We start from the raw sequence: 26,506 nt of genomic DNA, 5'->3' as shown, positions 1-26,506 counted from the left end.
TTTTTTATTATTATAATTATTATTAAAAATAAGTAAATTTACTGATCTTCCACAGAAAAAATATTTATCCTTGTTGTTCCAGCCACACAAAAATTCCAAACCTCAGTGTAATTTAATGAAGAATTACATCTTAGCAATGGTTGTACTCGGAATATAACCGTTATTTAAAGTTTATTCAACTGTTTGCGAGCGCTTTCGCAACGATTACTCCTTCATTAGGTGAAAAGTATAAAAACCGTTGTAACAATATTTTTAAAACTTGAATAAAATAATAATCATCATTGCTTTGGGATCAGTTTAAAAAAATAATTAATCGATTCAGTTAGGAGAATCCCGAGTAGTTCCTTTTGTTGCCGATTAAGTAACACACCATTCGATTACTGCCATAATACGAGTATATATGTATAATACATAATATTATACGCTGATCTCCGTAAAAATATTTTATAATTACATCGGTATGGTAACATACATTGCCGTATGTAGGAAATAAAATATTCTAAACAGCAGATCGAATATTTATTTTTGAAGATAGGTTATAATTAAATGATTCGATTAATTATTACATTAATGTATTTAGTTTACTTAATTAATTTAATACGACATTCGGTTGTGTTTCAGGTGTACCATCATTGTCTCTTTGGAACGAGGTATGATTTCCTTTGTGCCAATTATACAGCCTTCGATCAAAAAACATTTATTTGTCATTTTGTATCGGAAGTAGATTGTGAAAATTCGCCAAAATATTATAAAAGGTATTTTAGATTTAAGTTTTAATAATTAATCAGATAATAAATTACAGTTAATAATAATAATAATATATATAATTAATTAAGTTAAATACTACTTAACACAGAGGACAAAAGGAAGTTCTTAGTGATAGACTCGGCGAACCGGTTAGTCCTTGAATTATGTAGTAGATTTAATGTAAAATAAATTATTCTAAAATGTATGGTAAGATACATTTTATCTTTGTCGTTACTTAAAAAAAATAAATAAATATTTCTTAAAATTTACATTTAATTTAATTTCAAAACTGTACAGTTTAGAATTCAAATTGTCCTTAAATATTTTTTTTTAATTTTATTTCCTTTCGGTTGATATTAATTACAAAACTTTTCTCAAAAATTAAACTACAAATTTTTCTAGCTTTCATTTTTATCAACAATTTACCAAAAAAATTTACATCAAACCTAAACAAATTTATAGGAAAGTTATAATTAATTTAATTTTTTTATTTGCAATACACTTTTTCTTTAATTCTCATTCGGAATGTAACTTTATTCCGTTTTGGAATAATTAATTACGTATTTTAATATAAAAAATTGTGGCTTATGTATATAGATACATAAATCTAAGTACAAACGTTTTTTTTTTTGTTTATGTGCATGAGCCGCTAGGTCGTCTTATAATTTATAATAACCGCAGAATTAAAATGGATTCTTCTGTTTTTGGAAGGAGTTAAAATTTTCCTGTAGCTAAACCGGTTGATGATATTAATCTGTCCTTTCAACTCGCCCTCGGCGAATGAAGAGGTCTCTGTCCTCTTACGAAGGGGTAAAGGACATTTGTGCACACCTTTACTTCTATCCTAATGAGTTTTCTGTCCGGATCAGAGGTCGCTAACATTTTATTATTTAAACAAATGAATATTTAACAGTCTGTCTTAAAATTCTACCTTGTACGTACGATTTATTTATATTTTTTTGCTGACTAGATATTTATCCTTATTAAACGTTATGCTGAGAAATATTAACGTAAATTCCTTATTTAATTGAGCCATAGAATACAGTTGATGTGTGATTTTTTCTTAAAACCAGATTAAAAATACGTGAATATAAAAACAGGTCATAATTAATTTTTTGTAACTACTTTTGTTTACAGGCTACTGGATTTATAACCACAAAAACGATGTGTAATAAAAATTGTAATAAATAAATTTACTGAATATTTCATTTTTAATGAGTAAAGTTAAAACTTACGGCTCTCTTGTTTTTAACAGCTGTTAAAATCTATTCTTGTTTTGTTTTGTTCTCGTCTTTAACATTCCGTCTCACCGGCATTTGTAATTCCACAGAAAATCACAATTATTCTATCAAATATATTTTAATTTTTATTACGTATGTTCGAGAAAAGTGTTAAATTTTGCATTTCGAATTCTTTATGTTTCCCGATGTTATTACAAAGCGGAAAAATTATACGCTCTGTTTCGTCACCCAATAATCCTATAGTAGTAGGACTGGAAAAACATTGAAGTATGTAATTTGTTTTCGTAGAGAGAATGTAAAGTCGACCGCAGTATATCCTCGACAAACGGAATCGGGGGTTGTGATGTGAAGACCAAAATTATTATGCCATCCTCTATTTATCAGGAATAAAATTTAACAATCGTTCGTTGTCAGAACATCGTAAATCTAATAACTGGTAACCGGGTCAGCCTTCTCGAATCCTTACGCTTCTGAATTCCTGTAAAATTCATCGGATTAATGAAAATGACTTATATGAAAAAATACAGGTAGATGCGTTCTAGCAACACGAGTCGGTTAAATTAGTTTAAGCACGTTAGGTTAGGATTCTTCAGATAATATCGCATTTACGGATTTGAATACTGGATCGTGGATATAGGTATTCTTTGGTGGTTGGGTTTTAATTAACCACACACCTCAGGAATGGTCGACCTGAGACTGTTCAAGACTATAATTCATTTACATACATATCATCCTCATTCATCCTCTGAAGTAATACCTTACGATGATTCCGGAGACTAAACAGAAAAAGAGAGTTAATATCGCATTAGAAAATTTCTTTTCTATTTTTAAAAAATAATTTATATTAATTGTATAAATTAAATTTCCCCTTACCAACAATTTAAAAAGTTTAAATCCTAGTACTTTCGGAGCTGTTACACCATCTTAACCGATTTTCTAAAAGATGTTAATTTAAATTTAAATCGATAATCGTTTTTAAATTAAAACTGTAACATTCGGTCGTCAAGAATAAAATTAATTCGTACGTCAATAAGACAGTAGTGTCATGTTTGTAAGATGTTTGCGACTATTATCTTTTAATAAATCACTACACGTAATTCATAGATTATACATAAAACTATTGTATATTATATTTTTTGGTTGTATTGTATAGTATAGAATATTCAAAAACTATACGTATTTTAACTATACGTATTCTAAAGCGTATTTTAACGAGCATAATCAAGACGGATTAAATGGTGAAAAAATGCCAGGCTGTTGTCATGAATCGTATTCAATTATCGATCTAGAAGCCGGTTGCTAACCGCTATAACCAGTGACCGGCCAATCGGTTTGTGTCCTTGGATATATTTTTCGAAGATACTCCTTTATTAATATATCAGTTTTTATAATTTGGCTCAGTTATTATCATTTAGTATATTAAATTTTATCAAAACAATGCGTAAAATGTTTGAAAATTTAAGCATTGAAATTTCGCAAAATAATGTCATGCCTGTTACCAAAAATGTCTGTTTCGGACGATTATAATGGACATTTAAATAATTTTGAATTTTTGAGTTGACAATAGATCTTAATTTTTTTTTGTCTTTGTGATCTTTGTGAAGAAATGTTTTGATAGCTGTAATTTTTTTCTCTTTAATTCAGAAAGTTACTAACTTAAATGCACACACCTTTACAGAACATTAAGACGGTCAGAATAGGAAAACTCATATTTGTACAAAAAATATGACAATAAATTATTTAAATAATTAAATAGTACTTATCTTGAGTCGATTCCACTATTTTAACTTCTGTTCTCAGAATTTTATCATACCTTTTCTTTTATGAAACGATCCTTTTTCCAAATTCTGTTAAATTCAGTCGATTATTCTCAAGCAATTGTCAACAAAGTTTTGATGAAAACTTATATGTGAAACACTTCACACCAGTATACTTACGGAATGTTTGCAAAATGTATTGTAATATTTCCTCTAATAGAGTAAATCAAAACGGCAGAAACTCTTAAATATGCAGAAGAACTCTTTCACAGATTACTTACATGATCAGTGGTTAAAGTTGTGACCCGAAATTGATCCTTTACTGAATAGAAATATTAAAAAAATCAGTTTTTTCCGAGAAGACAGTGGTGTACACTATCTTTCCCAGTATATGTAAAGCACCTGATATAGAAGAACATCAGACAGAAATTTTTCTCAGTGAAGCTATGTCCACTTCTCTGTAGTGGAGGGAATAACTCGTAGTGGAGTTCTCTTGTAGTGGAGGGAAGGTTATCACTTGTCGGTTTTACCGGCATTTTGGTGGCTTGGTGCTGATATCTAACCATATATTAGGCTCATTGATTAAGGTAAGAGGAGACTACTTCATTCCTCATTTTCTTGTGATACGGGCATAAAATGACTATTATTTCTGAAAATGTCTATTCCATATTCAGTAGCGTATTCCGTATGTATATATATATATATCTTCATTTTTCCTATAAACGTTTAACCCTTAAAATAAGTATGAATTCCTATCCTAAGCCCGTTCAATTATTGTTCTAAACCAGGAACTATGGTTGGAGAGTTTTTTAGCTAGAAAATATTATTTCTCAAAGTTTAGAAAGCTCAGTTGCCGAGCATAAATTGCTGGACAGGCGTCTGGCTTCTTGCTACCTACTATGTCTTGTCGCAGTATCCTATACCCTTCACTGCGCTATTAGCAGTGCTGACACTATTTCATATAACCTGAAAGGAATTACTGCACATCTATGTATCGACGCTTTCTAAACTTTGACAAGAAATACTATATTTTCATATTCTGTGTTACTTGTTACAACTTTGAGAGCTGGGCGTATGGTAAATCCAAATAAGTACTCCTCTCTGAAGTTATCCGGTGCAATCTGTAACTCCACTGAAGAAGGAGCTGTATAATTAACTCTAAAAAGATCTCGTGGAATAACAGTTTTGACTTAATTTCAAAGCGAGTATTAGTCATTTTTTAAACTTTAGTATTATCACATTTCATCTTGTTCGATGAATTAATAGATTATTGTTAGATTCTTCTAATTGCAATTTTATTTTATAAAATTTATATTATAAAGAATATTTTATTCCGTAACTTGTAGTTATATCTTCAAAAAGTTATTTTTCACATTGATAGTAGAATTGTCCACTAATGTTTATTTTTTCAGTCGAAGCCGATCAGAATCAGATAATTTCAAACTCTTCAAACTGAAGTCAAACAGATTCTGATATGAATGATTATTTTTAACTAGTATTAGCCGCCATCATTAAGGCTGTTTTAGGATGACAATATTAACAGATTTTGCCGACTGCATAAACAAATGTTAAAATATTATGTAAAGATAAGACAGTTGCTAAGAATAAATATTTTACTTCAGATCCACAAAACATGCAATTATGTTCATATAAGGAATAGAATCAGCATTTTCATAAAAGTCTTAATTATTAATTCTTTATAAAGTAATCCTGAAGTACAATTTGTATAAAAACATAATATTAATTAAGAAAAGCGTTATTTATAGTAGTTTTGAGAATAAGATAAAAATTTAATTAAAAATATGACTTACTGATGTAGTATCAGTTGATCGACAGTAAATATTATCTTTTTTTTTACAGTCGTTTTTTATTCATACCAGGGCAACCGGTAGCCGCCTAAAAGACGTTGCCTCGGTTGGCCTGATGTGACGCGGCGATGACTAACCATCACCGGTCAGCATTGTCCACCCATTGGATTGAATCGTCGGGGTCCCAGCTGGCTCATTGAAGCCGTACGACCTCCGCTTCTGGATACTGTGGCCCCTCCCCAGATAGGCTACCCTTCCCGGTCCTACCTCTAGACGGGGTCCGAGTATGCCTCACGCATACGCCCCCCCCCCGACCTTCGCGCGCCCAACCCTCAAACCTCGAGGGTCCTTCATGCGTCATCGAAATGTCTCGACCCAATCACCTTGCGTGTGTTCAGATCAAGACATCCTCAGCATGAAGACTGCCTCCCTGGCCATGCACGGTTCCACTCTTCGACCCCCTGGTTACCTTATTTTTTTTGCCAGTTTCCCCCTTTTGTAAATATTATCTAATGAAAGTCAACTTAACTGATAAATTTTGATAAAGCTTTTTAATAAATACGGATTTTATTCTTGTATGCACTGAAATAGCTATAAAGAAAAAATAATATTATTATGTGAAGTTAATGAGAACAGATAATTTATTCTACCTTTCTCAAAAAAAAAAAAAAAATACATTGAATGTTTTAAACTGATTATAATATGTAGAAAAGAACCTATTCATTTATCTATATGAAGACAGGTTTGAGCTTAAAATTATTCAGCTGTAAGCTGAATCTATCTATACTATCTATAAACCACTGGATAAATGTATTAAAGTCAGTGATCTCCACTAAATACAGTATTTTTTCCTATAAAATGTATATTTTGCTGGTTAAAGTCATTAACTGGTAAAATATAACTGTCTTTCAAAGAATTCGACTTCTCTATCAAAGTTTTATTGACTAAAAATGTAATGAGCGTCTTAGTTCTTTTGGTGGCTGATTTATTCCATGACTTTTTGAGTTCTTCGACTTCCTTCTTTGACAAGAAGTATATTCCACAGAGCGTTTTACTATCAAAGATAATCTAACGATTCTGTGTTTATCTGAGTTTTTTTATAAATATAGCTCAGCTTCGTTGAGTTATGAAAAAAATAATTTAATGTTGCTGGGTGATGCTAGTTATAAATAATCGTTCATAACAGAACTTGTTTGACTTTAGTTTAAAGAGTACGAAAATATATAATTCTTATCGGCTTCGACTGGAAATAACAAACATCTCTTGATAATTCTGTAATCAATGTAAAATATTTTCAAAAAAATATTAATGTAAAATTTGTAGAAAAAATTAAAATGTTAGTATTTGTTGTTTTTGAAAATGATAGAACATAGTTTCTTTGCCGCCGAGAAATGTATGTTTTAAATAAAATAAATTAACTATTTTCATTAACTTCATATAAAAATATTATTTAAAACATACATTAAATCGATAACAATTTTTTTTTAAATTGGCCTTTCATTTTTTTTCAACCAAAAAAAATGATTCGAATTATGTTTACATCGGTTTGTACAACTCTGATATAAAATCAGTTGCTTTATCAGCAATATTTTCTTTGTAACAAGTAAGTGCATATATATCTTAATAATCGTCTTTACTAATAATCTACGAGTATTTACGTGTAATCTATACTGATTATTGTACCTAACTCACACAGATTAGGATTTCCTAAAAGTGTTCGGGAGTCCTTATGACGTATATGTGTATTTATTGGCGAGCACCTCATTCCAATGAAGATTTAGTGTTAATCTATATCACTAATAATCTGTAATCTGTATCAGTCTAATCCATATCACTTTTGTACCTAACTAATACAGATTAGGATTTCTTGATCAATTGTCATTTGCTTAATATTATCTACAAAACACTGTAATTTAATTCAAAACTGCATAAATCATCTTCAGCCTGCACACGATCTAACAAATATGCTAATCATCTTCCCTTTCAAGTTGCGTTTGAATGGCATCATATTTACCTTGCAATTCTTGAAGGTTTCTTAGTTTAATTCGTAAAAGATGAATATCAATTTGAGACATTATATTTTTCAGTAAATGTAACGATTCTTGTTATAGAGGATTTAACTGGTCCTCTGTGTCTAATTAAATGTTCTCTCTTCATTATGAATTAACAGTCTTAATTAACAGTTATATATAAATATGAATTAAATAAGAAATAATTTAAAAAATTTCTTGATGGTAATGAAGAAATAAGTGGTAGGCTGTATTTCATTTGAATAACTGGCAACTTTAATAACTCCCTTTGGTTAACCATAAATTATATGTTGAAAAATTTGTAACACATAATCTGGATTGTTTTGATTGAAAAGTGCCACAGTAAATCAAATCTTCACATATCCGGCCCGGAGGACCAGAAGAAAATCCAGATTTGAATCCCGATCAGGCATGACATTTTTCATACAATACAAAATTCCATTTCCATATCCTACACACAAGCTCTTTGACCGTTGCTTGAAGAAGGGCTTAGTCTTACCTCTGCATTATATTATTGGTATTGCAGTAAACTAAATGCAAACTGTTGTTTCTCACCAATATCAATCTTTTTCTATATTCTTGACTCCTTTCTCCTCATTTTCTCATTTTAAGTCAGTGTCAGTGTACTTTGTATGCATAATGAAGTACCTATAAGGTACTAGTTTCCTAATTTCTCTTAAACTATAAATTACTCTCATAAATATGTTGTAGTTGAGGGGATTTGACTACTACAACATAGTTCTAGAAATATATCTATTCTTCCTTGTGCATGTTCCGTAGTTCTTGAACTACATTCAACATTGATGGTTGTTTTAAGATAGTTCCACTACAAAATCTACACTGAAAGTGTTAATATCTTTGTAGTTTTATCATTTACCAGTCTTTCAAATAACACATCTTGTCTCTCAAAGTTTCATTGACTGAAAATGTAAAGAGCAACTCCTATCTTTTGGTGTTTGATACATTCCATGACTTTTTGGATTCTTCGACCTATCTTTAACAAGAGATCCATTCCACATAGTGTTTTCCTATGAAAGATAATCTAGCAATTCTGTATTTAAATTATTTTATCTATGTTTCATCTTTATCAGATATTACATTTTGATCTGTTCTATACAAGTGAAATATAGTTTCTTAGTACATTTCCTTTAATTTAACATTCAGTAGCAAGAAGAAGAATGCAAAGTTTCTGTGGTTATTTATTTCCTAATTCCTTTACTTTCATTAAATGTTTATTTGGACTCCTGTTGATGTTTTTTTTACAAAAAAACAACTTTTGAAATACATAAATAATTGCACTAGTTTTTAACCATAGATAACTTGGGCCTTTAATTTTTCAATAGAAAAATATTTTCTTGATAAATTGTTCTCTTGTTCATTACTAGATACAATTAGAAACTGAAAACTAAATAAACTCAAAAGAGAGCTTAAAAGCAATTGAGATTATAACCAGTTAAATTATCTCAAATAAAACAGTTGCCAAGAAATTAGGCAGCTTTAATATATTTCTCTTCTTCAATTTTTTATTGATTTGAATCTTCTGTTTAATTAAAACTATTGAAAACTTTTATTAATAATTTTTAACAATTTTTAAATTTAATTTATTTAAAAATATATATATTTAACTGATATAAAAAATAAGAAAAGATGTTTACTGATGTCTGAAGAGTTTCTCTTGCATATGAAAACTGGCAGAATTTAGAGAAATTTTTAACTTGTAATTGCAGATTTTCTATGTTTATGCTTATTTTCAGTGATATATTTATGATTATGAAATATTTATTTAGTTATTTTGTGTGATTTTGTGTGTGCTCTTGTAAATATTATTAACCTTTTTATTAGAAATGAGGCTTTGTATAAAGAAGCTACCACTGCACCTTCATCCACGACAACCACAGCTAAACCGACCACAACGGCATCTCCTCCACAACCTCCACCACCACCGCCACCGCTACCTCCACGTCGCTCTCAAGGATCACAACGCAATCGTCACCGGCGTCCTTATCGTAGAAGACGTCCTGTTTATGAGTATTATTATGATGAAGATTATGATGATTCAGACTACTATGAGGATGACATTGTTCAAGCACCTCGTAGAAAAATGAACAGGAAGCACAGACCACAAGGCGAGTGAATAAAGTATATAAATGTATAGTGCTCTTAGAATTTGATTTACATGTGTTGTGTTAAATCAGAAGTCTCTGCTATATTTATTTTAGTTTTTGCTTTCCTGTGCATACATTCCTACACAACTCAGTCACATCAGTCACTAACCACTTCATTACATGATCAAGCGATAGGTAAAAAACTAACATGCAAGCTGTGCAGTTGACTCCTATAAGTCTTCAAATGAACATATAAATTATTAACATAAACTTACCCTTTCTTATGATAATCCACGCATTGACTCATAGAAGTATTAATTACCTCTTGAAGTACTGTTTCAACAGGCTAACAGTCTTCTTTCTTTCTTTTTCCTGTTTAGCCTCTGGGAATTACCATTCAGATATTACTTAGAGGATAATATGTGTGAGTGTAGTCTTGTACAGTCTCAGTTTGACCATTCCTGAGATATGTGGTTAATTGAAACCCAACCACTAAAGAACACCGATATGCATGATCTAGTACTCAAATCCGTGTAAAAGTAACTGCCTTTACTAGGACTTGAACACTGGAACTCTCGGCTTCCAAATCAGCTGATTTGGGAAGACGCGTTAACCACTAGACCAACCCGGTGGGTTTAGGCTAACAATCTAATTAAAACTATCCTCACTCATTTGGTAAAAAAATAAAATTTTTCATGTGTACGTTAAACAAACAATCAATAGTTAAAAATTTATTTTTCAAAAGAGGTGAAATTAAAAATTTCTTTGCATCAATACATCCAATAATAATATTTTTTTTATCTCTCCTTATAGGCATCCCACATTTTTCCATGAAGATAACCCTATCAACTGAGAGAAGCAAGATGACCTATCCAATGTTTGGAAGAAGGTGCAATAGAACAGAACAGAAGATCCTTAGTGTAATGCACCTTAACTAACTGAAAACAGGAAGGGGAATAATTTAGAATAAACTATATTAAACCAATAATTAAATACATCCTAAACTAATCCAACACAAAGTGGTTTATATAATAACTTTAATGTTTCTTTTATTACTACTTTTTTAACATTTTAATACATTTATATCAAATATAGTTAAAAATTATCGTTTCGAAGAAATTCATCAATAAATAAAAATCAATCAATATAATTAAAATCGATTTTGTAACTGCCATATATCTTCATGGTTTTAAGTTTATTTTTAAAAGTCCCTAGCCTCTGGTTAAAACTTCTACATCCGTGCTTTGGTTGACCTTGTTTAAGCTCCCTGTACATCTTCCAATAGCTAACAATTTACCATGCCTTTCATTTAGCTTGTTCACATAAAGCACTCTAAATCCCAATCCAGAAACATTGACATCCATGAGTCCATACAATGCCTTGTAAATAAACATACCATCATGCTGGCATCTCCTCTCTCCAAGAGTTTTTAAATCAAGCAATTTGTTCTTCATACGCTAGACCTCTACTGAATAAACCACGCAGGTGCAAGTTGAATGGGAATTTTCTTGAACTCTTTCTATCTATTCCATGGTATTTGCTCTATTATAATTTCAGATCAGTGATTGTTATTCTAAAACTGATCTCATCATGGTCTGGTACAGCATCAACATGTTATCAGTTCGCTTAAAGTGCCAGCTTACCTGAAGAAGCTGTCCAAGATTCAGTCTCACTTCAGATATTATCTCCTGTGCATGGCTATTCAGAAGCAACGTGGTATCCAAAATAACTCTCAAGTCATGAACTTTCTCCACTTGATGCAATTCTGTAACATTAATTAAATAATGATACTTCACCATTAAAGTCTTCCAAGAGTAGTTGGTCAAGATGTCTTGTCCAAATTAAGTGTTATTTCATTACATTTGGATAATACAGAAATTTTATCAATATCCTTTTGAATGGCTAAAAATCTCATAACCATTGAGTTCAGAATATAATATGACATCATCAGCAAATATCAAAATATTTGGCTCATTGCTTTTTCTAATGTCATTAATGTACAATATAATAATAGAAAACCAAAATCTCTGTGGAATGCCAGATGTTTCAGTGTAGCCACTTCAGACTTTACCTAATACTTAGACTTGAAAAATCCTATTTGTAAGGTAGGACTTGCAACATTTCTCCTTGAAGATCAAATAGTTTTAACTTATGAATAAGTAAGTCAATGGGAACACAGCTGAAAGTCTTGCAAAAATAAAGGTATATTATTCAATCTGTTCCCGATTCTCTACTTCTGATGCCACAAAGGACAGCATGTCATTTAAATTGGTGGCTGCAGATCTTCTCACCATAAAGCCATGCTGCCAAGAATAAACGTATCTCTCTACATTGCAATATAAATGCAAAGAGATTATTCTTTTCTAAACCTTAGAAACTGTATTAATTACAGAAACAGATCTATAATTGTATATTTCATGCAAGTTATAGACCTCATTAAATACAGGAATTATTAATAATAATAATAATAATAATTATAATAATAATAATAATTTAATAGATTTATTTAATATATGGCTTCCTTTCACCCCTTATATCCATCCAGAACCTCCATGAATACACCTAATCTATGAACAGGAAACAGGGAAGACCTAGTTAAGTGTAAGAAAAAGTGCAGCAGAACAGTAAATGAAAAATCTTAGTGTCCTTCACTATCCTGTCGGGAGATTGGGAACTAACGGTAACTAACATTATCCCTATTTAAGATAAAACAGCCACACACAGACTGCAGGCAGTCAAATCAAACAGTACATGGTTAACGTACCTATTCTAAGTTAAATGTAAAGTCATAAAGTATAGAAGGTACTAGTCAAAACAAATCATAAAAAACTATTCCCTACATGAAATACATCTGTAAAGTGGGGTGATAGATAACTTAAAACAAAAATAATAATTAATTACATTACATAAATATTAAACACTTATAAAATTAAATAATGTCAAGTCTGGGTAAACAGAAAAAAAATGATTATGAAAAATTCACAAACCAGTAGTCATCATGTAAAGCTTTCGTTCAAGCATTCCATTTAAACGAAATCAGATTTTCATGAAACCCATCTACTTCTTTAACATTATCCAAGTTAAGACTTTCAATAAATCTTGTAGTTGGAGATAAGATGGTTCAATTTGAAAATGTAAATAAATTATGCTTCCTATTATTCAAGTACAGTACTCTGATGCCTATACCTAAGATGTCAATATCTGTAAGTCTAAGTATTGCATTATAAATGTACATAACATCTTGCATTTTCATCTTTGATTAAAATGACTTAATGCCCAGTTCTGCATTCCACTATTATGAACATTGGTGCATACTCAGCCTTCTCTGCTGAAAATTCTAAAGAAATTTCCATCTCACAGCTTCAATCTTCAGATTACTGAACTCTCTATTGTAGTTCCAAATCACTGAACAATACTCATTACTATTCTAAACTTGATTACAGATTGTTTTCAATACTAGTGATAATGATGACAGTTTATGTTTGCTTCCTGAAAGTTATGACAACCTATGAAAGCAGCACAAGATTCCTTCGTGCTTTAGGTGTATGCTGTCTACAAGCTCAGGGTTGAAGGTAACGCCTAAGTCACAGATTGTTAAACTCAACGTATTTCATGGGTAGCTATTTTATAATGTTATTTTACGAGTAGCATCTTTCTAGTAGAGGTCATAATAATTTTTTTATCAAGATTCAGAGGCAATGCATTATCAACCGACCATTTATGAATCCCTTTTACATTCTATTGAAGGGCAAAAGAATCACTATACAAGTCCAAATTTCTGTAGAGGTTGACATTTTCAGCGAATTTTGTAATTTTATACCAAGTGTGATGTTATTTATAAAAATAAAAGTGGATTCAATATTGGCTCTGTGGAACACCAAACAACATATATGCTAGAAATTTTACCATAAACTACCATCTGAAATATCCTATTAAATAAGTATGAATACATCCATCTCTGCATAGAACCAGTGACACCATGAACTTCTAGCTTATGCATCAAGATGTCATGATGAACCTTGTCAAAAGCATTCCTAAAATTGAAGTAGATGGCATCAGTTTCTCTTTGATTTTCAACCTCTGACGCGATGACATTTCATTTAGGTTTGTAGCTGTAGATCTTTTAGTTACAAAATCATGTGCCTTTGAACAGTATTAACAAATATTTATTCAAGGAATTGTAGATGTGATGATGAACAACTCTCTCAAATGCTTTTGCCATCATTTAAAACAGAGGCAGGCCTATAATTTGGAATTACATAAAGATCACCTTTCTGGGAAATAGTTGTTACCAGTGCCATTTTCCAATAACAAGAAAATTTATCAGAATCAAGACTGACATTAAAAATCCATGCAAAAATGAGTGAGATCAGCTCTGTAATACCTTTAATGATGAAAGATGGGATACAATCACTACCAGCCGATCACACTCTTAACCATGCAGTACACTAACATGTTTTCTTCAGTAACGTGAGGAATTCCTACTGTATCACTAATGCAGTGGACATCAATACTATTAAATCTAAGCTTATTATCCAGAGATTGGTAGACAGACTGGAAATACTTTCCAGATTCCTTAATAAATTCTTTGACATCAATAATAATGTTGTCTTGAATTTTAATCGGATATAGTACAGTAGCTTACTTTGTGAAGGATTTTACATATTTAAATAGAGTTGCAGGCTTTACTTTAAGCTCTTCCTCTATCTTCCTGTTCCTGGTGATGGTTTCCTTTGTAGTAGATTCTTAATAGAGCAAACTCATCATAATAAGCAGCTTAAAGTTCTCTTGAAGTTTCGATGTTCCACTTTTTTATACTTAAAACACTTATTGGGAAAAGCAGCCAGAAAAGGAATTTGATCATGTTTTCCTCTTAAGAATGTAATCATTAATTTTTGGAGAAGAATAAACTACACTCCAGTCTGTCTCTTTTACAACATTATATAGAGACCTGATGTAGTCATCTCTAGTATAGTCAAAAGTTTGCCTGGTAGATTTGATTTCTACCATCTTCTCTACCATAATATTCACTGCAAGGGCATCATGAGTGACATCAGGAGAAAAAGATAATCACTCTCTATTGTCTACACTTACATTAACATTGGATAAAACAAGGTCCAAGATTGAAGTACAACCCTCTGCAGATGGAATTTACATTGACTAAAACTATCCATAACCATATACACACTGACATTATTCAAAAACATCAGTTTTTTAGACCGCCCTATTATTAGATATACCCCTTACTTGGGGATTACACATACAGGATTAGAGGCAAGAAAGCCTTCAACGTTATTATTTGTATTTGTGTTTGATTGCGGATTCCCTGTGTGAAGACCCTTTACACCCAAGCACAGAGTTTCTTTGTTTATTTGGTATTGTCTAGTAATTTGTATATATAGTCTAGTAATTTAAATGATTTTAATGTTACGTTTATTTTTGTGTTTTATTTGAATGAAGAGCCCCATATACCCTTATATCTGACGATCCTAATAGTGATATTACTTTAGTTTTAAACGTTGCGGTGAGAACTAATGGCCTTAGGATTCAATGCCCATACACATCAAACAAAAAAAAAATTAAAATAATATTGTTGTTAAACAGCCAGATCCTGCTTGTTTGACATCTTGACTACATTAAGAAAGTACATCGAGCGAAAAAAGGTTCATTTATAGTTTATTTTTCACTAACACCATTTACTGCAGTAACAGATCATTTTAATCCCCGATTAGTAGCATCATGTATGACCGACCTCAGATTTATGTTAATCTTTTGAATCATCCTCAGCACTAAATCTGTGGTAGTGTTTTATTAAAACAATATTAAATCTACCTTTAATCATAGATCGAAAAAAGTGATGTTACATTTTTTCTGTGTTAACTGACACGGGGGATGAAATTGCTAATGTTACAAGTTGATTCAGAATTTGTTTGTATGTTGGCTAAAAAAAAAAATGGAACCGACATCAAGACCATGTAATGTGATGAACGTATATAGAATTATAAGATGCCTAGTGTCCCTACCGATGCTGTATATTATGTATAATGTATATTTGATTTGAAAGATTTAAGACGAAACATCTCGATTTCTGATGAGTTTATTAACGGTGCTACTTGTACAGTAACTCACATTATGTATCCTAGAAGATGATGTAACATCATCTAACGTGACGCATACATATAGAATATCAGAATTCCCACTGTTCCTACCTACCCGCCGGACGGCAAAAAAATCTTTTTTGTCAATTTTCAGAACGATTTTTTTGTCTAAAACATTTTTTAAACATTATGGTACTACCGCGAAAAGCATCTGCGTCAAATGTAACAAGATTTATTTGAATCGGATTAATAAAAAAAAATTATGTGCGAACAAACATAAAAAAAAATATACGGGTCGAATACATAACCTCCATTTTTAAGTCGGTTAAAAAGAATTAATTACGATGATTATACAAAAAATAAAAAAATAAACCATTCTAATCAGTAATTATAGCGTTATACACAGCATTAATGAATCTGTTAGTAATTAATTAAATATTATTAATGGAATTCTTAATAGAGTGTGGTGTTAATTTTTTCTATGCATTGAGATTTGTTATATTTCTCGTAAATTACTGAACACACAATCAATAAGATAAAAATAATAGCAATTCAGTATTTTCTCTTTACTAACGCAGTAAAATTACCTTGTCTATTCTTCATTTTCTGTATAAAATGTGGAAAAAACTTTTTAAATAAAATCTATATCGATATTAAAAACAGGTATTCATTTTACATGTTTCCAAAAATTGTATTTATCATGTTATTTAACCGGTTTTTTTCGGTTCACGTTCTTGTTATCTAACCTGTTTATTCAATTTATGACCCGTTAAATTAAATAAGGGACAAATATATTACTATCTTGCCAGTACGGTCGATAGTGTGCTCCTAATAACCCAAAACGACCTTCTGAAAAAACGATTTCTGTATAATTTGAAAGCGAATTGTTTATAATTTCAAATATTTTTTAAAAGTTTTATCACGTTTCGTCATACCGATCAAAAATATGGTACGTAATTTTCTCTTAATATCAGCGCCAAGACTGATAAGCAACAGTCTAAATTTCAACGTATTGACCTCAAATTCAGATTTAGTGCACAACTTTAATTTTGCTTAAAAATGTAACTGGTTTTCAAGATTCTAAATAATATGTTTATTAAATTCATTATCTCTACAGAAGTATGGTAATTATACAGCGTGACGCGCAATAAGATGACACATCTGAATTTTGGATTACATTTTTATTTCTAAATTTAATATGATTACAACTTTACACATAAATACAGTGTTTGTGGAAAGTTCTTTTACAGTATGACATGTTCAATATGGCCACCGTTACACCTAACAATCTCTTCTCGGCACATGTGTACGTTGCTGATGACTCTCCGAAACAAGTCCTCTTGAATTTCTTCACACAACTGAACTATCCGCGCACGCATTTCCATAAGATTTGGAGATATTAACGGGAAAAGTTTCTCTTTTAAACATCCACATAAAAAAAATAAATCACAAGGATTTAAATCTGGACTCAGAGGTGGCCAAAAGAAACTTTCATTGTGGCGGCTTGGATAGCAGTTTGAAATTACGCGATTACCAAAATTTGAATTTAAAAAATCCAATACAACATTAGCGATTTGAGGGGTTGCATTATCTTTCATAAACCATTGATTATCTATAGGCAACTCAGTCGCAAGCAGTTTGGGTAGAAAACCATTCCTTAAAATATCCAAATAGCGTTGAGAATTAACTTTATCGTCAAAAAACAGTGGCCCTATCAATCCGTGACTGGATAAAGCTGCCTATTCGGTTACTTTAGGCTCATGTTATTGTTTTTCATGCACGATTTGTGGTGCTACTGTCACCCAATAATGGACATTTTGTTTGTTGACAATCCCATCAATATGAAAATAAGGCTCGTTTGAAAACCAGGTGTTAAGTAGAACATCATCTTCCCTTCCGTCCACTGTGCAAACTCCAATTTTTTTTTCTTGTTAGGTTGTGTTAACTCAGGCAGGACAGTCAATTTGTATGGAAACAGCTTGAGATCTCTGGTAATATTCTTTGTACTGTACTACGAGATATTTCCATTTCTTGTGAAGCTTGCCGTGTAGACTTTCCCGGACTAAGTTGTATGGCATCACAAAATACTTCGATATTTTCCGGAGAACGAACCAGAGCTGCTTAAGGTCTTAAGGATCTTCGTTTATGCTGTCTCCTTCCTCGAATTTACGGTATAAACGGAGAATGGTGTTTCTTGCCGGAATCCATCGAGTGTTAAAATGAGCTAGAAATTGTTGCTGAGTTACTGTAACACTTTAATTCCGTTTAAAGAAGCACAACTTTAGCGCGCTGTGAATTATACAAACCTATATAATTCCTAAAACATGTTAGGATAAAGGGATATCGAAAAGAAAAAAATTAGCAAGTAGTCAGTTATTGAAATAAATCAACATGTTTATCTTTAAAAATTGATTCTGTTAAATATGAAATTAATACAATTAATCTAAAACCTTGGTCAGTTAGAGAATTGATTCTTATATAAATTAAAGAAATTCTTATATCAAATTAAAATTGAAAACTGATTCGGTCTAAATGAAGCAGGCCAGTAAAATCTAATCCGACCGATATGTAACTTTTTTGTGTAGCACTTTGAAATATTATCCGCTTAATATCATTTTTTCTGTTTAGCCTCCAGAACCACCTTACTTCAGAGGATGATATGTATGAATGTAAATGAAGTGTAGTCTTGCACGGTCTCAGGTCGACCGTTCATGAGATATGTAGTTAATTGAAATCCAGTCACCAAAGAACACCGGTATCCATGATCTAATATTCAAATCCGTATAAAAGTAACTGCCTTTACTAGGATTTGAACTTTCACGATGATGTCTTGAAACCCCCCACCCCCAAGAAGATAAAAAATGAGCGGGTACGTAGCAAAAACAAATATTGCTTCGGATTTAATGTTAGCCGTGTTGGAGCCAGAACAGGGAAAGCCTTCAACACGTAATCCGTAGACGTCGATGACTAGAATCGGCCATAGTAACCGTTTTAGATTCTGATTCAGCAGCGCTATCGACTAATACATTTCCACCAATCAATGCATTTTACTTTTTTTTTCAAAATTACATGTATATATATTTTTTTTAAATATAAATGAATGAATAATTTTATTTGCCATCGTTTACATCAAAAATTAATTTAAATGTCAGGAAAAGATTTTTGAAAGTATATGTTTGGAGTGTCGCTTTATATGGAAGTGAAACTTGGACAATCGGAGTATCTGAGAAGAAAAGATTAGAAGCTTTTGAAATGTGGAGCTATAGGAGAATGTTTAAAATCAGATTGGTGGATAAAGTGACAAATGAAGAGGTATTGCGGCAAATAGATGAAGAAAGAAGCATTTGGAAAAATATAGTTAAAAGAAGAGACAGACTTATAGGCCACATACTAAGGCATCCTGGAATAGTCGCTTTGATATTGGAAGGACAGGTAGAAGGAAAAAATTGTGTAGGCAGGCCACGTTTGGAATATGTAAAACAAATTGTTAGGGATGTAGGATGTAGAGGATATACTGAAATGAAACGACTAGCCCTAGATAGGGAATCTTGGAGAGCTGCATCAAACCAGTCAAATGACTGAAGACAAAAAAAAACCATCGTAACAAGTGCAAGTTATAATGCAATTAATCTGTATTCATTATAGTACAAAAAACACTTATAATAAAAAAAAAATAACTTTATAAAATAAAAAAAGTTTTTATAAATAACGAGCTTAAATTACAAGCTGTGGTATATTCGATATTGCCGACAAAGCAATAACATAAGCGCCAGCAACGAGTAGCAGTACAGAACTATAGAATTACAATTCTGTAAATTACTCTCGGTTCGGATTATACCTTACACCCCTGCCATTTTTCTTCTTCCACTTGCTACCTTCTTCTCACTACGTCATCGTTAAATTACTTTTCCGCTATGTTCTCGGACATCTGAGTTTTCATCGATCCTTTTCCGATTCTTTCGTCTCTAATGATCTTCAGATTCACGTTACTTCTGTCTCTTTCATCTTTTCTCTATTATCGATCGATACTTTTATAACAATTCCGACATTCCCATGACATATTTCTTGCTTTTTTCAAAGGGTTTTTGATGACGTATCAGATGTATTTAATATTTTCAATTCTTGTTATTTTCCGATATTCAGATAATCTGATGCGTCACTCTTTGATCGGATCTGCTCTGTTATCTTATATTCCTGGTAAAAATCTTCAATTATTTAAGCCATTTTTATAAGCAAGTCCTTACCGTGTTAATTATCATTTATTTTCATTAGTTTTTTGTAACGCTTGGTTTGGGTTTTTTATTTGAATTTATTTATTAATAATTACAGAATTTAATTAAATAATTAATTGATAATTATATTTAATTAATAATTACAGCATTTTGATTATTTACGATAGAATCGAATAAAATTTAATTACTTTTTTAAACAAAGAGAAATCATTTCTGTAAGGTCTTTTTTAATACATCATAAATTCTAACGACTTAGTTTTAAAACACATCAAAATTTTTCTTATAGACGATATTTTCAGATCTAATTATCCGGCTCTTTCATCACTGAAGTTACCAATAGCGCTTCTTTTAAATTTCAACGATTTGTAACAATATTTTTAACAAATTTTTTAATTAAATAAATACTTTGAAATGAATTTTTTGAAAATCTTTGCTTAAATATTTGCATTCTAGTCGTTCATACAGTTTTTTTAGTCGGTACAGCACACAGCAGTTTGCGTTAGACTGAAAGTAATCTGCATAGTTTTTTAAATGTATATAAAGTTTTAAAAAAAAACTAAATCGTTAAAATAAATGCTTAGGTTGAAAGTCGGATTTATGATATACTAAATGAGATTATTTCATTGACCTTTCACCGGCTGAATTTACCCGAAATTTTCTTTAGCCTGAAGTTTAATTGAAGATTTTTTCAGTTTTTCCGTCTTGTGATCCGATACTACAATATCATCGTCGCTATAATTAAACTTACATTATCGAATGGCTTTTTCGATAAAAATTACAACCTGACTCACAGGCTACCATCGGCAGAATTTATTATCGATAGGTATACTCGGTAATTTTATAAATGCATTAATTAATTAATTCTTTCATATCATAAAAAATATGCGATTCAAAACCTACAGATTTCAATACGTTTATTAATACAAATGAAATCATATAATAAACAAGTGTTTTAAGCCGTAATGAAACGGAATAAAAAAAAACACTTAAAAAACATGCGGAAGAAATACAGACGGTAAAGGAATGTACTGACATGATTTATAAACAAAAAAACTTGTATAATTGAAATAAGTAATTATTAATGTATAATATACTATGACAGCAGATTGTATTATTATTCATTATGCATAACACAGAATAATATTGAAAACGTTACACCTGAAATTAAATAAAACACTATATAAGTTTTAAAATAGTTCGATATTGTCACACTTTTGGCATTAATTAAACAAAATTTCGTATTGGAAATATTTTCTTCTTTTAACTCGGATGGAAGTATTGCTAGGTTATTTATTTTTTATGTTTTTCCACGGTGGTTGAAATGAAATTTAGGAAGGCAGAGTTTTTTCAATAATGTCATAATGCTTTCAATAACGTCATAATGCTTTCAATAACTTTTATGGCCATCTTTTATTAACGGCGCAACTTTTCTCGAATGTTCCCAGTCGATGTTATTGCCTGCAGTTTTTTTGCATTTAGGAAGACACACTTTTGAATGCACTAAAAAAACGTGTCGAATTTGAATCGCCTGCGTGTATTTTTGTACGATTGCCCAATAAAGAGTGCAATGTATTTAGAACGTTGTATGTTTGTATGATCCACTGCAGCAGCTCAACGGCCAAACCGATTTAGATGTATGACCCCGCGTTGCAATCCTTACGTTACCAGTAATGTCGTAGGCTATATAAATATGTATATATATAAAATTATGTATGTAGAAGTGGAGATTTGCCGTTCGAAACACAAACTATAATGAATTGAATTAATTAAATTAAACTGTGAACCTCTGTGAATGATTCAAATCAATGGGATGAATAATACAGGGTGATTCAAAGAAACGGGAAATTTTGAAAGTTGTGTTGGTAGCCGTGGGCGATTGGTACCACTTGATAAGTGGCGCCAGCCTCTCTAACCTAATCTGCCATTTAGTTGTCATGGATACTTGGAGTGGTGCGCAACGTGCATTTGCTATCAAAGCGTTTTACAAAAACAATGACAGTATGGAGGGAGCGCGTAGAGAATTTCGCCGTCATTTTAATCTGGGACGGCACGACCGTGTTCCATCAGCACATGCAATTAAAACATGGATATCTAATTTTGAGGAAACTGATTCGGCAATGAAAAGGAAACCTCCAGCCCGTGAGCGAACCGTCCGTACACCACAGAATGTTCAAGCTTTGCAAGATGCTGTCACACGAAGTCCACATCACTCAATCCGTCGTCTCTCAGCATCTTTACAATTGCATAGTTCAAGTGTTCGAAGAATGTTAGTGAAAGACTTGCAATACCATCCATACAAGTTGCAGATCGTCCAGGAACTGAAACCGAACGATGCAGTTGTGCGAGCACAATTCTGTAATGTAATGCTTCAGAAGATAAATGATAACGAAGAGTTTGTTCACGAACTGTGGATGTCAGACGAAGCGCATTTCCACCTCAGTGGATTTTTTAACAAGAAAAATTTCAGATACTGGGCACAAGAAAATCTTACGCAGCTACACCAGCGTCCGTTGCAGAGCTAGACAGTGACCGTGTGGTGGTGTGCTATGTCATCTTACGGTGTTATAGGCCCTTATTTTTTTGAGGATGACAACGGTCTTGCGATTACAGTGACGTCGGCTCGTTACGTAGCCGTGCTTGAAACCTTTGTTGTGGAACAACAAAAGAGATTTCCACCGATTCTTAACACAGCCTGGTTTCAACAAGACGGAGCAACGTCACATACTGCACGAATATCGATGGCAGCTGTACGCCGATTGTTTGGACAACGTGTCATTTCACGAAATGGTGGTATTAGATGGCCTCCCAGATCGCCTGATCTCTCAGCTTGCGATTACTTTTTGTGGGGTCACCTTAAAAGCAAAGCGTTCCACAGTAGACCTGCTACAACGGAAGAACTGAAGGCAAAGATCCGAGAAGCAATTGCGGAAATTCCAGTTGAGATGTTACGTCAAACCATGAGCAATTTAACGAAGAGACTTCGTGAGTGTTTACGTAGAAGAGGAGGTCACCTGGAAGATGTCATCTTTAAAAATAAACTAAAATGTATGTATCCTAAAATGGCAACATTTGTACAATTACATGAAATAAAATTCATTTTCTAAAAAAAATGTTTCATTAACGTTATTTAATTTTTAAAATATCCCGTTTATTTGAATCACTGTATTACAAAAATAATAAAATTAAATTTACATTAAATAAAATAAAATGTTGAATAAATTTAAAAAACTTCTGTTTAATCCCGTGGGGAGTGCTTGCAAGGCTAGAGTGAAACGAGCACGTCGTACGAGGCTAGGGTAATCATCACCATTAACTGGTAACAAACGGAGTGCCCCTGGAGTGCTGTTTTGTGAGGTGCAATGGGGCGCTCTTATAATATCTCTGCAAACAATCATCCGATTTTCAAAATTCAAACGGGGTATTTGCTAGTATAATACAAAATCACGATGGAGCGAAAACAGAAAACAATTAACTTATACATTCAGAAAAATCGAGTGGCCTGCGGTACTCTGAGTCCAGCTTGAACTCGGCGTGCTCCCACGAACGGTTTTTGCAGTTTGTATGAGAGTACGATTAGAGGTAATGCTATCGGCGTCGGATTGAGGGTTGAGCCCACTATTGTGGAATTTGATGCTTTAGGGGAACAGGGCAAAGTGGAACGGCGTATGCTGCCATTAATATTGTATTGGGCTGTGACGGTGCATAAAATACAAGGGACTTCCCTAGGTAGATCTGTCTTACATCTGAGCACTCGGATCTTTGCCTAGGGCCAGGCCTACGCAGCACTGAGTCGGGTGAGACAATCGGAGAGTTTAGCCATTAGTTGTTTGCATCTCAGAAAATTGCTGTACGATCCGCACGGTAAAATGTTTCTCGAGGAACTCAATCGCTTAGAAAACTGTAAGTTTAAATCGGTATACGCCAATTAAATAAATAAATAGAGATATTTACAATTTCCTCATTTGGCTGCTACGTTAAATACGTCATATCCGTAAGATTTCGAATCGTGAACTTTTCTCGATGATCACTAAAAAGTAAACAGTTATAAAAATTAAAATACATGATTGCTAAAAATAAAAAAAATAAATTGAATTAAAAACACGACAATAAATCGAATTAAAAAATAATAAAAGAAAACAAGGTATGGCAATAAAGGACTAAACATCGTTATGCTGTATTTCATTAAATAAAATAACGGCTGACAATTAAACTTCCAGACAGTTTTGATTCGTTTAAATATATTTTTCATGTTGTAGAAATAGCAGATATTTAAGGTTATCTAATGATTAAGTTCTGACAAAGTGTTACATCGATAAGAAAACCTTGTCCAACAAAAATATTTAAACACAGTCGGGGGCTCTGAATAGTAATTGTCCTATAAATAAGCGCCCTGAGAAGTAACTAATCTATATTAAAGAGTCCCCCGTCTTCATTTAAATATTTTTGTTGAAGGACAAAATTTTCTTACCGATTTAAGACCTGATGACAACTTAATCATTAGACAATCTTCAATGTCTGCTGTTTCTGCAACATGAAAAATATATTTAAACAAATTCAAACTTTTTGAAAGTTAATTGGTCACCCATTATTTTATTTAATTAAATACTGCATTACGATGTTTAGTCTTTTATTTCCACACCTTGTTTTCTTTTTTTAGTTCAATTATTTATTTAATTTTGCTTTTTTTTATTAAATAAGTATATGTGTATATAAAATAAATAAATTTATTTTGTATGCCTGTGTAGTCGTTAATGTTATGGATCTGCAACTCACATCTGTAAGTTAATCGGCAAACATTTTGGATGGCTTTTAATTTTGGATGTATTTTTGTTTTTGTTTCTTTTTTGTTTTGGTTATCTTTGTTTTTATTTTTATTTATTTTTCGTAGGAGTTAGTCGATGAGTGTACTATTATATAAGATTTTATATGTTATTATTTTAGTGTTGTATTTTTCTATTTGGTCTTCATATGATACAAGTGTTTCGAGTGATCTGGATAAAACTTTTAATTACGGTTGGGTACGATTGCTGAAAGTGAAATTGTATGTTAGTTCTAGGTGTTGCAAAATATTTATGTTAGGATATAGGTAATAGGGATCTATAGGAAGGCTATCAGGTTGCGTCTAATATGATATTCGTAGTCGAACCAGAAATGCCAAAAGAACTTATTTTAAAATTAATAAACGTATTAAACATATTTACAAAATTAAATTACATTCTAAAATAAACGTATGTAAATATCTGTATTCCTATAAATATTATATACATTATAATGTACATATAACAGTGTTATAATCGCAATAAAAAGCAACACGCATCCATGTACTCTTCTCTCTTTTTCGCGCGCGCGCACACACACACACACACACACACATCATCCGATTCATATTATAAAATAATGATAAGATAACATCATGCTATATTTAAAAAATCAGTACCGAAGTCTTTCCTTTAGTTTTTACTTAAACAGTGAGCTTAAAAATTCAACAAAGTCGAGACAAAAAAATGGAATATTCTTGTTTAATTATTCCAATATCTAAGTATCCTTCCACACTCAGGTGTTATTCTTAACCTGCATGAAATATTTTTTTCAAATTCCTTTATTAAATCCTTTCAAAGATTCTTTTTTTCATTTCTGTAGAATTCAGTTAGCTAATTTTTATATAAAACTTATTCAGCAATACTCTATATTTTTTATTTATTTTAATTCAGTACTTGATTTGTTCTCATGCTTATGAAACCTGATACAAAATTGACTAGTCACATATAATTTACTTTAAATTTTATATATATATATATATATGTGTGTGTGTGTGTGTGTGTGTGTTTATATACTTAGATATATAAAATAACACAAAACAACCACCAAACAGAGTGACAGAACCTAAAAACATTATACCAAAAGTCGACTTTCGCGGGAACCCGCATCATCAGTGGGTACAAAATTCCAAAATTACATAAAACAAAAACAAAGAATACATAAATAAAAACTAAAAATTTAGAAGATTTAAACTCTAATAACCACGACATTTGAGCAATACAACACAACGCCAACTGGAATTGGCGCATGATTCCAGTTGGCGTTGCGTTATATTGTTGAAGTGTCGTTGTTATTGAGTTTCAGTTTCAAAATTTATAGTTCTTATTTCTTTTTTGTTTTTGTTTGATGTAATTTTGGAATTTTGTACCCACTGATGATGCGGGATCCCGCGAAAATCGACTTTTGGTATGGTATTAGTTTTTTTTAGGTTCTGTTACTCTTTTTGGTGGTTTTTTCATGTTATTTCAGGTTATTTGGCACAGTGGTCAGTATTTTGATGATTTTTTAAAAATTTATATATATATATATATATATATATATATATATATATATATATAACACACACATGCATATATCAATAAAAGTCAATTAAATTAATTTTGTTTTAAAAAATAACCTTATTTTAAACTTATATAAAATAATCCGTAACACACCAAAATAAAAAAGAA

At 31.6% G+C, this 26,506-nt stretch overlaps 1 protein-coding gene across 1 annotated transcript in view; it reads left to right on the top strand.

Annotated features, from left to right (window-relative positions):
- Window positions 1–26,506, top strand: part of LOC142323501 (uncharacterized) — a 222,737-nt gene that overhangs the window by 190,656 nt on the left and 5,575 nt on the right. The window contains exons 5-6 of the mRNA XM_075363238.1: window positions 622–755; window positions 9,426–9,709. Of these exons, the coding sequence (XP_075219353.1) occupies window positions 622–755; window positions 9,426–9,709 (418 nt within the window). The remainder of the gene's footprint in view (window positions 1–621; window positions 756–9,425; window positions 9,710–26,506) is intronic.

This window comes from Lycorma delicatula, chromosome 4, assembly GCF_047948215.1.
Source record: "Lycorma delicatula isolate Av1 chromosome 4, ASM4794821v1, whole genome shotgun sequence".
Taxonomy (NCBI): domain Eukaryota; kingdom Metazoa; phylum Arthropoda; class Insecta; order Hemiptera; family Fulgoridae; genus Lycorma; species Lycorma delicatula.
Note: the sequence above shows the minus strand (reverse complement) of the source record. Positions and strands in the feature narration are given on the sequence as shown.